This window comes from Salmo salar, chromosome 18 (genome assembly GCF_965601325.2).
Source record: "Salmo salar chromosome 18, fSalSal1, whole genome shotgun sequence".
Classification (NCBI taxonomy): domain Eukaryota; kingdom Metazoa; phylum Chordata; class Actinopteri; order Salmoniformes; family Salmonidae; genus Salmo; species Salmo salar.
This window is the reverse complement of record NC_138308.1, coordinates 83,187,739-83,203,125: the sequence shown is the minus strand read 5'-3', so window position 1 is coordinate 83,203,125 and position 15,387 is coordinate 83,187,739. Positions and strand designations below refer to the sequence as shown.

At 41.5% G+C, this 15,387-nt stretch overlaps 1 protein-coding gene, 1 long non-coding RNA gene and 3 other non-coding genes across 13 annotated transcripts in view; all 5 read left to right on the top strand.

Annotated features, from left to right (window-relative positions):
- Positions 1 to 394: 394 nt before the first annotated feature.
- Positions 395 to 1,901, top strand: LOC145861773 (uncharacterized). The gene is made up of 3 exons (XR_014381420.1): positions 395 to 459; positions 543 to 824; positions 1,173 to 1,901. It is a non-coding gene; the product is annotated as an uncharacterized LOC145861773 (long non-coding RNA).
- Positions 1,902 to 3,049: 1,148 nt separating this feature from the next.
- On the top strand, positions 3,050 to 3,126 carry trnat-ugu (transfer RNA threonine (anticodon UGU)). Its single transcript has one exon. It is a non-coding gene; the product is annotated as a tRNA-Thr (tRNA).
- A 2,087-nt stretch (positions 3,127 to 5,213) lies between these two features.
- The window catches only part of LOC106577870 (Fc receptor-like protein 5), a 39,520-nt gene continuing 29,346 nt past the window's right edge, over positions 5,214 to 15,387 (top strand). For all 9 annotated transcript variants that reach the window (XM_082965204.1, XM_082965208.1, XM_082965203.1 and 6 more), the window contains exons 1-3: positions 5,214 to 5,547; positions 9,859 to 10,143; positions 14,125 to 14,409. In XM_082965204.1, the coding sequence (XP_082821330.1) occupies positions 5,229 to 5,547; positions 9,859 to 10,143; positions 14,125 to 14,409 (889 nt within the window). In that variant the 5' untranslated portion in view covers positions 5,214 to 5,228. The remainder of the gene's footprint in view (positions 5,548 to 9,858; positions 10,144 to 14,124; positions 14,410 to 15,387) is intronic.
- Positions 7,666 to 7,742, top strand: trnat-ugu (transfer RNA threonine (anticodon UGU)). Its single transcript has one exon. It is a non-coding gene; the product is annotated as a tRNA-Thr (tRNA).
- Positions 11,772 to 11,848, top strand: trnat-ugu (transfer RNA threonine (anticodon UGU)). Its single transcript has one exon. It is a non-coding gene; the product is annotated as a tRNA-Thr (tRNA).

The following is a 15,387-nucleotide window of genomic DNA, read 5'->3' as shown; positions in this document are numbered from 1 at the left end:
TTTGTGCAATAACTACATTTAATCATGATAGAGCAGATTCTATGTATGAATCAACTAACTACATTTAATCATGATAGAGGAGATTCTATGTATGAATCAACTAACTACATTTAATCATGATAGAGCAGATTCTATGTATGAATCAACTAACCTACATGTGTCGTTTCTGAGCAGCTCGTGCCTGTGGCCTCAGCTCGCCAGAGCCCAGTGAGTGCACTCCACAGGGTCTCCTCTACTCTGGAGAGACAGTCAGTCTGCAGTGTGTCATACCAGACTACACAGACTGGACGTACCTCTGGTTCAGAGACAACCAACACCTTCCCAGTCAGACCAGTAAAGGAGCATCACATTCCCCATCACTCAGACTGGTCAGCTGGACAGACTGGTCGAAGGGAGGGGAGAGGAGAGATCATCCCCAGAGGTCACAACCCAGTGATGATGTCACCATAAGTGTCACTGGTAAGTTCCCTACTATAGCTTGTATCACTATATCAGTGTAATATGAAATAGCCAATGTATGTGTCTAACCTCTGTTTCATCAGCTCTGCCCAAAGCTACACTGACTGTAGAACCAAACCCTGTGTTCCCTGGAGAGACAGTTACTCTGACATGTTCAGTTGGGTCTGACAGTATCTGGAGCTATCAGTGGTACAAAGACAGGAATGATAATGTAGTGTCCCAGTCTGTCAGACACACTATAACAGGAGACACTCTCACCATCAGTGGATCAACAGTGAATGAGGGTCCCTACTGGTGTCAGGGAAAAAGAGAGTCCAGACCCACTTCTTCATCCATCAGTGACCCTGTCACTATCACTGTCAATGGTGAGTAGTGTCATACAGATAGACACTATTTACATTAAGTCAGTCATGGTCTGTGTGTCAGTATTCATAGTTATGATAGAAAAACATAGACATGTTTAATTAAAGAAGTATGGTGATCATACTTTGGAAAGATTGGTGCTCTAAGTACATTTAATCATGATAGAGCAGATTCTATGTATGAATCAACTAACTACATTTAATCATGATAGAGCAGATTCTATGTATGAATCAACTAACTACATTTAATCATGATAGAGCAGATTCTATGTATGAATCAACTAACTACATTTAATCATGATAGAGCAGATTTTATGTATGAATCAACTAACTTCATGTGTATTTCTACAGCTCTGCCTGTGGCCTCAGTGAGTGTCTCTCCTCTGGGTCTCCTCTACTCTGGAGAGACAGTTACTCTGAAGTGTTCAGTAGGGTCTGACAGTAGCTGGAACTATCAGTGGTACAAAGACAGGAATTATAATGTAGTGTCCCAGTCTGTCAGACACACTATAACAGGAGACACCCTCACCATCAGGAGAGCTGCTGAGTCTGACCAGGGTCGGTACTGGTGTGAAGGGAACAGAGTGTCTAGACCCACATCTTCACAACCAAGTGATCCTGTCACTCTCACTGTAAAAGGTGAGTTACTTTGTTGTGCTTTATTGATGTTGTTGACTATTTATATTGAGTCAATCATGGTCTGCGTGTCAGAATTCTTAGTTACAGTGAGCTCTAAAATTATTGGGACAGTGAAATATGTTTCTGTTGTTCTGTGAATCAATAACAAACATATTGTTAATTTATTATAGTACAGAGTCATTGTTTATACACCTATTTCTATTGAGAAGAGTCTGTCCTGTACACTGACTCCTAAACTTCATGTTTGAACATAAAGGAAAACATTTATATAGAGGTTTCATCTTTGTATCTGTGCCATTATGGTGTCTGTTACAACACGGGCAGCACATCTACATGTTAATGTTGCATGGTCCATGTTCTACCAACTGTGTTACAGAGGACCACCATGTGGGTAGTGGACACTTCAGGAAAAAGAGTAGAGTATTGAGATGAATAGCCAACAGGGGGTTCCAACCCTCTAAGACCCCAAACATTGACATCTATTTGACCAAAACACTACTACTACTATATACTACTCTACTCTACTGTACCCAACTCTACTGTACTATACTGTACTGTACCCTACTCTATTGTGCTGTGCTCTACTGAACTGTACCCTACTCTACTGTACTGTACATTTTTACATTTACATTTTAGTCATTTAGCAGACGCTCTTATCCAGAGCGACTTACAGTAGTGAATGCATACATTTCATACATTTTTTTTTTCGGTGCTGGCCCCCCGTGGGAATCGAACCCACAACCCTGGTGTTGCAAACACCATGCTCTACCAACTGAGCTACCCTACTTTATTGTGCTGTAATCTACTGAACTGTACCCTACTATACTGTACTCAAATGTACTGTACCCAACTCTACTGTACTGTGCTCTACTGAACTGTACCCTACTCTATTGTTCTGTGCTCTAATGAAATGTACCCTACTCTACTGTACTGTACCCTACTTTATTGTGCTGTAATCTACTGAACTGTACCCTACTATACTGTACTCAAATGTACTGTACACAACTCTACTGTACTGTGCTCTACTGAACTGTACCCTGCTCTATTTTACTGTGCTCTACTGAACTCCACCCTACTCTACTGTACTCTACTTCAATGTATTGTACTGTTTTCTATTCTACTGTACCCTACTCTAGTGTACTGTGCTCGATTGAACTGTACCCTAATCTATTGAACTGTGCTCTACTGTACTGTACCCTACTCTACTGTACTCTACTGAACTGTGCTCTACTGTACTGTAGTTGAATGTATTGCACTGTACTCTACTGAACTGTACCCTACTCTACTGTACTGTGCTCTACTGAACTACACCATATTCTATTGTACTGTACCCTACTCTATTGTACTGTACTCTACTGTAATGTACCCTACTCTACTGTACTCTACTGAGCTGTACTCTACTCTAGTTGAATGTATTACACTATACTCTACTGAACTGTTACCTACTGTACTGCGCTCTACTGAACTATACCCTACTCTGTTGTACTGTACTCTACTGTACTCTACTGAACTGTACCCTACTCTACTGTACTGTGCTCTACTGTACTATACCCTACTCTATTGTACTCTGCTCGACAGTACTGTACCCTGGTCCCGTGTGGCTCAGTTGGTAGAGTGATGGTGTTTGTAACGCCAGGGTTGTGGGTTCGATTCCCACAGGGGACCAGTATGGAGAAGAATGTATGAAATGTATGGAATGTATGCATTCACTACTGTAAGTTGCTCTGGATAAGAGCGTCTGCTAAATGACTAAAATGTAAATGTACTGTACTGTAGACTACTCTATTGTACTATACTCTACTGAAGTGTACCCTTCTCTGCTCTACTGAACAGTACTGTAGTCTATTGAACTGTACCCTACTCTATTGCACTGTGCTCAACTGCATTGTACCCTACTCTATTGTACTGTACTCTACTGTACTTTACTGAACTGTACCCTACTCTACTGTACTGTGCTCTACTGAACTATACCCTACTCTATTGTACTGTACTCTGCTGCACTCTATTGAACTGTAACCTACTCTACTGTACTGTGCTCTACTTAACTATACCCTACCCCATTGCACTGTGCTCTACTGAACTGTACCCTACTCTATTGTACTGTACTCTACTGTACTTTACTGAACTGTACCCTACTCTACTGTACTGTGCTCTACTTAACTATACCCTACCCCATTGCACTGTGCTCTACTGTACTGTGCCCTACTCTATTGTACTGTGCTCCACTGTACTGTTCGCTACTCAAATGTATTGTACCCTACTCTATTGTATTGTGCTCTACTGAAATGTAACCTACTATATTGTACTGTGCTCTACTGAACTGTACCCTACTCTATTTTAATGTGATCCACTGAACTGTACCCTACTCTATTGTACTGTGCTCATCTGAACTGTACCCTACTATTTTGAACTGTGCACTACTGTACTGTACCCTACTATATTGTACTGTACTCTACTGTACTGTACCCTACTGTTCTGTACCCTACACTACTGACCTGTGCTCTACTGAAATATACCCTGCTCTATTGTACTGAACTGTAACCTAATCTACTGTACTGTGTTCTACTGTACTGTACCCTACTCATTTGTTCTGTGCTCTACTGTACTGTACCCTACTCGTTTGTACTGTGCTCTACTGTTCTGTACCCTACTCTATTGCACTGTGCTCTACTGTTCTGTACCCTACTCTATTGTACTGTGCTCTACTGAACTGTACCCCACTCTATTGTACTGTACTCTACTGTACTGTACCCTATTCAACTGTACTCTACGGTACTGTACCCTACACTACTGACCTTTGCTCTAATGAACTATACCATACTCTATTGTACTGTACTGTACCCTAATCTACTGTACCGTGCTCTGTTGAACATTACCCTACTCTATTGCACTGTGCTCTACTGTACTGTACCCTACTCTATTGTACTGTGCTCAACTGAACTGTAGCCTATTCTATTGTACTGTTCTGTACCCTACTCAACTGTACTGTACTGTACCCTAATTCTCTGTACTATGCTCTACTGAACTGTACCCTAATCTACTGTACTGTGCTCTACTGAACTATACCCTGCTCTATTGTATTGGTTATCTTATGCTTGTGTGCAGATTCTCTGCCATGGAAACCCATATCATGAAGCTCCCGACGAGCGTTTAATGTGCTGAGTTTGCTTCTAGAGTCAGTTTGGAACGCAGTAGTTAGCGTTTCAACCGATGACAGACTATTTTTACGCGCTCCGCACTTCGGCACTTGACGGTATCGTTCTGTGCGCTTGTGTGGCCTACCATATTGCAGCTGAGCCGTTGTTGCTCCTAGACGTTTCCACTTCACAATAACAGCACTTACAGTTGACCGGGTTAGCTCTAGCATGGCAGAAATATGACAAACTGACTTGTTAGACAGGTGGCATCCTATGACGGTATCACATTGAAAGTCACTGAGCTCTTCAGTAAGGCCATTCTACTGCCAGTGTTTGTCTATGGAAATTGCATGGCCGTGTGCTTGATTTTATACACGTCAGCAACAGCTGTGGCTGAAAATGCCGAATCCACTCATTTGAAAGGGTGTCCACATACTTTTGCATATATAGTTTATATGTCTAAAATAACAGTTACCGTACTACTTACTGAAGTCAGGCAATACTTTGGAAAGATTGTTGCTCTGACTGCATTTGTCTTTATATAAATGTATGTAAATTCTAACTGAATGGAGTCAACATATGTAAAATATACTTTTATCACAACGTTACAGCATCAGCTGAATTACCAGGCATGTATCCAGATGTTTTGTGCTTTATTTTCACAGCTCTTCCCAAATCTACTCTGACTGTAAAGCCAAACACTGCATACACTGGAGAGACAGTTACTCTGACGTGTTCAGTAGGGTCTGACAGTATCTGGAACTATCAGTGGTACAAAGACAGGAATTATAATGTAGTGTCCCAGTCTGTCAGACACACTATAACAGGAGACACCCTCACCATCAGGAGAGCTGCTGAGTCTGACCAGGGTCGGTACTGGTGTGAAGGGAACAGAGTGTCTAGACCCACATCTTCACAACCAAGTGATCCTGTCTCTCTCACTGTAAAAGGTGAGTTACTTTGTTGTGCTTTATTGATGTTGTTGACTATTTATATTGAGTCAATCATGGTCTGCATGTCAGAATTCTTAGTTACAGTGAGCTCTAAAAATGATTGGGACAGGGAAATATTTTCTGTTGTTCTGTGAATCAATAACAAACATATTGTTAATTTAGTATAGTACAGAGTCATTGTTTATACACCTATTTCTATTGAGAAGAGTCTGTCCTGTACACTGACTCCTAAACTTCATGTTTGAACATAAAGGAAAACATTTATATAGAGGTTTCATCTTTGTATCTGTGCCATTATGGTGTCTGTTACAACACGGGCAGCACATCTACATGTTAATGTTGCATGGTCCATGTTCTACCAACTGTGTTACAGAGGACCACCATGTGGGTAGTGGACACTTCAGGAAAAAGAGTAGAGTATTGAGATGAATAGCCAACAGGGGGCTCCAACCCTCTAAGACCCCAAACATTGACATCTATTTGACCAAAACACTACTACTACTATATACTACTCTACTCTACTGTACCCAACTCTACTGTACTATACTGTACTGTACCCTACTCTATTGTGCTGTGCTCTACTGAACTGTACCCTACTCTACTGTACTGTACCCTACTTTATTGTGCTGTAATCTACTGAACTGTACCCTACTATACTGTACTATACCGTACTGTACCGTACTCTATTGTGCTGTGCTCTACTGAACGGTACCCTACTCCACTGTACTCAACTGTACTGTCCCCAACTCTACTGTACTGTGCTCTACTGAACTGTACCCTACTCTATTGTGCTGTGCTCTACTGAACTGTACCCTACTCTACTGTACTGTACCCTACTTTATTGTGCTGTAATCTACTGAACTGTACCCTACTATACTGTACTATACCGTACTGTACCGTACTCTATTGTGCTGTGCTCTACTGAACGGTACCCTACTCCACTGTACTCAACTGTACTGTCCCCAACTCTACTGTACTGTGCTCTACTGAACTGCACCCTACTCTATTGTTCTGTGCTCTACTGAACTGTACCCTACTCTACTGTACTGTACCCTACTTTATTGTGCTGTAATCTACTGAACTGTACCCTACTATACTGTACTATACCGTACTGTACCGTACTCTATTGTGCTGTGCTCTACTGAACGGTACCCTACTCCACTGTACTCAACTGTACTGTCCCCAACTCTACTGTACTGTGCTCTACTGAACTGCACCCTACTCTATTGTTCTGTGCTCTAATGAAGTTTACCCTACTCTACTGTACTCAACTGTACTGTACACTACTCTATTGTACTGTACTCTACTGAACTGTACCCTGCTCTATTTTACTGTGCTCTACTGAACTGCACCCTACTCTACTGTACTCTACTTGAATGTATTGTACTGTGTTCTATTCTACTGTACCCTACTCTATCGTATTGTGTTCTACTGAACTGTACCCTTCTCTATTGTTCTGTGCTCTATTGTACTGTACCCTACTCTGTTGCACTGTGTTGTACTGAACTGTACCCTTCTCTATTGTTCTGTGCTCTATTGTACTGTACTCTACTCTATTGTACTGTGCTCTACTGTACTGTACCCTACTCTTCTGAACTGTGCTCTACCGAACTGTACCCTACTCTATTGTACTGTAATCTATTGAACTGTACCCTACTCTAGTGTACTGTGCTCGATTGAACTGTACCCTAATCTATTGAACTGTGCTCTACTGTACTGTACCCTACTCTACTGTACTCTACTGAACTGTACTCTACTGTACTGTAGTTGAATGTATTGCACTGTACTCTACTGAACTGTACCCTACTCTACTGTACTGTGCTCTACTGAACTAAACCCTATTCTATTGTGATGTACCCTACTCTATTGTACTGTACTCTACTGTAATGTACCCTACTCTACTGTACTCTACTGAGCTGTACTCTACTCTAGTTGAATGTATTACACTATACTCTACTGAACTGTTACCTACTGTACTGCGCTCTACTGAACTATACCCTACTCTGTTGTACTGTACTCTACTGTACTCTACTGAACTGTACCCTACTCTACTGTACTGTGCTCTACTGTACTATACCCTACTCTATTGTACTCTGCTCGACAGTACTGTACCCTGGTCCCGTGTGGCTCAGTTGGTAGAGTGATGGTGTTTGTAACGCCAGGGTTGTGGGTTCGATTCCCACGGGGGACCAGTATGGAGAAGAATGTATGAAATGTATGGAATGTATGCATTCACTACTGTAAGTTGCTCTGGATAAGAGCGTCTGCTAAATGACTAAAATGTAAATGTACTGTAGACTACTCTATTGTACTATACTCTACTGAAGTGTACCCTTCTCTGCTCTACTGAACAGTACTGTAGTCTATTGAACTGTACCCTACTCTATTGCACTGTGCTCAACTGCATTGTACCCTACTCTATTGTACTCTACTGTACTTTACTGAACTGTACCCTACTCTACTGTACTGTGATCTACTGAACTATACCCTACTCTATTGTACTGTACTCTGCTGCACTCTATTGAACTGTAACCTACTCTACTGTACTGTGCTCTACTTAACTATACCCTACCCCATTGCACTGTGCGCTACTGAACTGTACCCTACTCTATTGTACTGTACTCTACTGTACTTTACTGAACTGTACCCTACTCTACTGTACTGTGCTCTACTTAACTATACCCTACCCCATTGCACTGTGCTCTACTGTACTGTGCCCTACTCTATTGTACTGTGCTCCACTGTACTGTTCGCTACTCAAATGTATTGTACCCTACTCTATTGTATTGTGCTCTACTGAAATGTAACCTACTATATTGTACTGTGCTCTACTGAACTGTACCCTACTCTATTTTAATGTGATCCACTGAACTGTACCCTACTCTATTGTACTGTGCTCATCTGAACTGTACCCTACTATATTGAACTGTGCACTACTGTACTGTACCCTACTATATTGTACTGTACTCTACTGTACTGTACCCTACTGTTCTGTACCCTACACTACTGACCTGTGCTCTACTGAAATATACCCTGCTCTATTGTACTGAACTGTAACCTAATCTACTGTACTGTGTTCTACTGTACTGTACCCTACTCATTTGTTCTTTGCTCTACTGTACTGTACCCTACTCGTTTGTACTGTGCTCTACTGTTCTGTACCCTACTCTATTGCACTGTGCTCTACTGTTCTGTACCCTACTCTATTGTACTGTGCTCTACTGAACTGTACCCCACTCTATTGTACTGTACTCTACTGTACTGTACCCTATTCAACTGTACTGTACCCTACACTACTGACCTTTGCTCTAATGAACTATACCATACTCTATTGTACTGTACTGTACCCTAATCTACTGTACCGTGCTCTGTTGAACATTACCCTACTCTATTGCACTGTGCTCTACTGTACTGTACCCTACTCTATTGTACTGTGCTCAACTGAACTGTAGCCTACTCTATTGTACTGTTCTGTACCCTACTCAACTGTACTGTACTGTACCCTAATTCTCTGTACTATGCTCTACTGAACTGTACCCTAATCTACTGTACTGTGCTCTACTGAACTATACCCTGCTCTATTGTATTGGTTATCTTATGCTTGTGTGCAGATTCTCTGCCATGGAAACCCATATCATGAAGCTCCCGACGAGCGTTTAATGTGCTGAGTTTGCTTCTAGAGTCAGTTTGGAACGCAGTAGTTAGCGTTTCAACCGATGACAGACTATTTTTACGCGCTCCGCACTTCGGCACTTGACGGTATCGTTCTGTGCGCTTGTGTGGCCTACCATATTGCAGCTGAGCCGTTGTTGCTCCTAGACGTTTCCACTTCACAATAACAGCACTTACAGTTGACCGGGTTAGCTCTAGCATGGCAGAAATATGACAAACTGACTTGTTAGACAGGTGGCATCCTATGACGGTATCACATTGAAAGTCACTGAGCTCTTCAGTAAGGCCATTCTACTGCCAGTGTTTGTCTATGGAAATTGCATGGCCGTGTGCTTGATTTTATACACGTCAGCAACAGCTGTGGCTGAAAATGCCGAATCCACTCATTTGAAAGGGTGTCCACATACTTTTGCATATATAGTTTATATGTCTAAAATAACAGTTACCGTACTACTTACTGAAGTCAGGCAATACTTTGGAAAGATTGTTGCTCTGACTGCATTTGTCTTTATATAAATGTATGTAAATTCTAACTGAATGGAGTCAACATATGTAAAATATACTTTTATCACAACGTTACAGCATCAGCTGAATTACCAGGCATGTATCCAGATGTTTTGTGCTTTATTTTCACAGCTCTTCCCAAATCTACTCTGACTGTAAAGCCAAACACTGCATACACTGGAGAGACAGTTACTCTGATGTGTTCAACGCGGTCTGACAGTATCTGGAACTATCAGTGGTACAAAGACAGGAATTATAATGTAGTGTCCCAGTCTGTCAGACACACTATAACAGGAGACACCCTCACCATCAGGAGAGCTGCTGAGTCTGACCAGGGTCGGTACTGGTGTGAAGGGAACAGAGTGTCTAGACCCACATCTTCACAACCAAGTGATCCTGTCTCTCTCACTGTAAAAGGTGAGTTACTTTGTTGTGCTTTATTGATGTTGTTGACTATTTATATTGAGTCAATCATGGTCTGCATGTCAGAATTCTTAGTTACAGTGAGCTCTAAAAATGATTGGGACGGGGAAATATTTTCTGTTGTTCTGTGAATCAATAACAAACATATTGTTAATTTATTATAGTACAGAGTCATTGTTTATACACCTATTTCTATTGAGAAGAGTCTGTCCTGTACACTGACTCCTAAACTTCATGTTTGAACATAAAGGAAAACATTTATATAGAGGTTCCATCTTTGTATCTGTGCCATTATGGTGTCTGTTACAACACGGGCAGCACATCTACATGTTAATGTTGCATGGTCCATGTTCTACCAACTGTGTTACAGAGGACCACCATGTGGGTAGTGGACACTTCAGGAAAAAGAGTAGAGTATTGAGATGAATAGCCAACAGGGGGTTCCAACCCTCTAAGACCCCAAACATTGACATCTATTTGACCAAAACACTACTACTACTATATACTACTCTACTCTACTGTACCCAACTCTACTGTACTATACTGTACTGTACCCTACTCTATTGTGCTGTGCTCTACTGAACTGTACCCTACTCTACTGTACTGTACCCTACTTTATTGTGCTGTAATCTACTGAACTGTACCCTACTATACTGTACTATACCGTACTGTACCGTACTCTATTGTGCTGTGCTCTACTGAACGGTACCCTACTCCACTGTACTCAACTGTACTGTACCCAACTCTACTGTACTGTGCTCTACTGAACTGTACCCTACTCTATTGTACTGTGCTCTACTGAACTGCACCCTACTCTATTGTTCTGTGCTCTAATGAAGTTTACCCTACTCTACTGTACTCAACTGTACTGTACACTACTCTATTGTACTGTACTCTACTGAACTGTACCCTGCTCTATTTTACTGTGCTCTACTGAACTGCACCCTACTCTACTGTACTCTACTTGAATGTATTGTACTGTGTTCTATTCTACTGTACCCTACTCTATCGTACTGTGTTCTACTGAACTTTACCCTTCTCTATTGTTCTGTGCTCTATTGTACTGTACCCTACTCTGTTGCACTGTGTTCTACTGAACTGTACCCTTCTCTATTGTTCTCTGCTCTATTGTACTGTACTGTACTCTATTGTACTGTGCTCTACCGAACTGTACCCTACTCTATTGTACTGTAATCTATTGAACTGTACCCTACTCTAGTGTACTGTGCTCGATTGAACTGTACCCTAATCTATTGAACTGTGCTCTACTGTACTGTACCCTACTCTACTGTACTCTACTGAACTGTACTCTACTCTACTGTACTGTGCTCTACTGAACTAAACCCTATTCTATTGTACTGTACCCTACTCTATTGTACTGTACTCTACTGTAATGTACCCTACTCTACTGTACTCTACTGAGCTGTACTCTACTCTAGTTGAATGTATTACACTATACTCTACTGAACTGTTACCTACTGTACTGCGCTCTACTGAACTATACCCTACTCTGTTGTACTGTACTCTACTGTACTCTACTGAACTGTAGCCTACTCTACTGTACTGTGCTCTACAGTACTATACCCTACTCTATTGTACTCTGCTCGACAGTACTGTACCCTGGTCCCGTGTGGCTCAGTTGGTAGAGTTATGGTGTTTGTAACGCCAGGGTTGTGGGTTCGATTCCCACGGGGGACCAGTATGGAGAAGAATGTATGAAATGTATGGAATGTATGCATTCACTACTGTAAGTTGCTCTGGATAAGAGTGTCTGCTAAATGACTAAAATGTAAATGTACTGTACTGTAGACTACTCTATTGTACTATACTCTACTGAAGTGTACCCTTCTCTGCTCTACTGAACAGTACTGTCGTCTATTGAACTGTACCCTACTCTATTGCACTGTGCTCAACTGCATTGTACTCTACTGTACTTTACTGAACTGTACCCTACTCTACTCTACTGTGCTCTACTGAACTATACCCTACTCTATTGTACTGTACTCTGCTGCACTCTATTGAACTGTAACCTACTCTACTGTACTGTGCTCTACTGTTCTGTACCCTACTCTATTGTACTGTACTCTACTGTACTTTACTGAACTGTACCCTACTCTACTGTACTGTGCTCTACTGAACTATACCCTACTCTATTGTACTGTACTCTGCTGCACTCTATTGAACTGTAACCTACTCTACTGTACTGTGCTCTACTTAACTATACCCTACCCCATTGCACTGTGCTCTACTGAACTGTACCCTACTCTATTGTACTGTACTCTACTGTACTTTACTGAACTGTACCCTACTCTACTGTACTGTGCTCTACTTAACTATACCCTACCCCATTGCACTGTGCTCTACTGTACTGTGCCCTACTCTATTGTACTGTGCTCCACTGTACTGTTCGCTACTGAAATGTATTGTACCCTACTCTATTGTATTGTGCTCTACTGAAATGTAACCTACTATATTGTACTGTGCTCTACTGAACTGTACCCTACTCTATTTTAATGTGATCCACTGAACTGTACCCTACTCTATTGTACTGTGCTCATCTGAACTGTACCCTACTATATTGAACTGTGCACTACTGTACTGTACCCTACTATATTGTACTGTACTCTACTGTACTGTACCCTACTGTTCTGTACCCTACACTACTGACCTGTGCTCTACTGAAATATACCCTGCTCTATTGTACTGAACTGTAACCTAATCTACTGTACTGTGTTCTACTGTACTGTACCCTACTCATTTGTTCTGTGCTCTAATGTACTGTACCCTACTCGTTTGTACTGTGCTCTACTGTTCTGTACCCTACTCTATTGCACTGTGCTCTACTGTTCTGTACCCTACTCTATTGTACTGTGCTCTACTGAACTGTACCCCACTCTATTGTACTGTACTCTACTGTACTGTACCCTATTCAACTGTACTCTACTGTACTGTACCCTACACTACTGACCTTTTCTCTAATGAACTATACCATACTCTATTGTACTGTACTGTACCCTAATCTACTGTACCGTGCTCTGTTGAACATTACCCTACTCTATTGCACTGTGCTCTACTGTACTGTACCCTACTCTATTGTACTGTGCTCAACTGAACTGTAGCCTACTCTATTGTACTGTTCTGTACCCTACTCAACTGTACTGTACTGTACCCTAATTCTCTGTACTATGCTCTACTGAACTGTACCCTAATCTACTGTACTGTGCTCTACTGAACTATACCCTGCTCTATTGTATTGGTTATCTTATGCTTGTGTGCAGATTCTCTGCCATGGAAACCCATATCATGAAGCTCCCGACGAGCGTTTAATGTGCTGAGTTTGCTTCTAGAGTCAGTTTGGAACGCAGTAGTTAGCGTTTCAACCGATGACAGACTATTTTTACGCGCTCCGCACTTCGGCACTTGACGGTATCGTTCTGTGCGCTTGTGTGGCCTACCATATTGCAGCTGAGCCGTTGTTGCTCCTAGACGTTTCCACTTCACAATAACAGCACTTACAGTTGACCGGGTTAGCTCTAGCATGGCAGAAATATGACAAACTGACTTGTTAGACAGGTGGCATCCTATGACGGTATCACATTGAAAGTCACTGAGCTCTTCAGTAAGGCCATTCTACTGCCAGTGTTTGTCTATGGAAATTGCATGGCCGTGTGCTTGATTTTATACACGTCAGCAACAGCTGTGGCTGAAAATGCCGAATCCACTCATTTGAAAGGGTGTCCACATACTTTTGCATATATAGTTTATATGTCTAAAATAACAGTTACCGTACTACTTACTGAAGTCAGGCAATACTTTGGAAAGATTGTTGCTCTGACTGCATTTGTCTTTATATAAATGTATGTAAATTCTAACTGAATGGAGTCAACATATGTAAAATATACTTTTATCACAACGTTACAGCATCAGCTGAATTACCAGGCATGTATCCAGATGTTTTGTGCTTTATTTTCACAGCTCTTCCCAAATCTACTCTGACTGTAAAGCCAAACACTGCATACACTGGAGAGACAGTTACTCTGATGTGTTCAACGCGGTCTGACAGTATCTGGAACTATCAGTGGTACAAAGACAGGAATTATAATGTAGTGTCCCAGTCTGTCAGACACACTATAACAGGAGACACCCTCACCATCAGGAGAGCTGCTGAGTCTGACCAGGGTCGGTACTGGTGTGAAGGGAACAGAGTGTCTAGACCCACATCTTCACAACCAAGTGATCCTGTCTCTCTCACTGTAAAAGGTGAGTTACTTTGTTGTGCTTTATTGATGTTGTTGACTATTTATATTGAGTCAATCATGGTCTGCATGTCAGAATTCTTAGTTACAGTGAGCTCTAAAAATGATTGGGACGGGGAAATATTTTCTGTTGTTCTGTGAATCAATAACAAACATATTGTTAATTTATTATAGTACAGAGTCATTGTTTATACACCTATTTCTATTGAGAAGAGTCTGTCCTGTACACTGACTCCTAAACTTCATGTTTGAACATAAAGGAAAACATTTATATAGAGGTTTCATCTTTGTATCTGTGCCATTATGGTGTCTGTTACAACACGGGCAGCACATCTACATGTTAATGTTGCATGGTCCATGTTCTACCAACTGTGTTACAGAGGACCACCATGTGGGTAGTGGACACTTCAGGAAAAAGAGTAGAGTATTGAGATGAATAGCCAACAGGGGGCTCCAACCCTCTAAGACCCCAAACATTGACATCTATTTGACCAAAACACTACTACTACTATATACTACTCTACTCTACTGTACCCAACTCTACTGTACTATACTGTACTGTACCCTACTCTATTGTGCTGTGCTCTACTGAACTGTACCCTACTCTACTGTACTGTACCCTACTTTATTGTGCTGTAATCTACTGAACTGTACCCTACTATACTGTACTATACCGTACTGTACCGTACTCTATTGTGCTGTGCTCTACTGAACGGTACCCTACTCCACTGTACTCAACTGTACTGTACCCAACTCTACTGTACTGTGCTCTACTGAACTGTACCCTACTCTATTGTACTGTGCTCTACTGAACTGCACCCTACTCTATTGTTCTGTGCTCTAATGAAGTTTACCCTACTCTACTGTACTCAACTGTACTGTACACTACTCTATTGTACTGTACTCTACTGAACTGTACCCTGCTCTATTTTACTGTGCTCTACTGAACTGCACCCTACTCTACTGTACTCTACTTCAATGT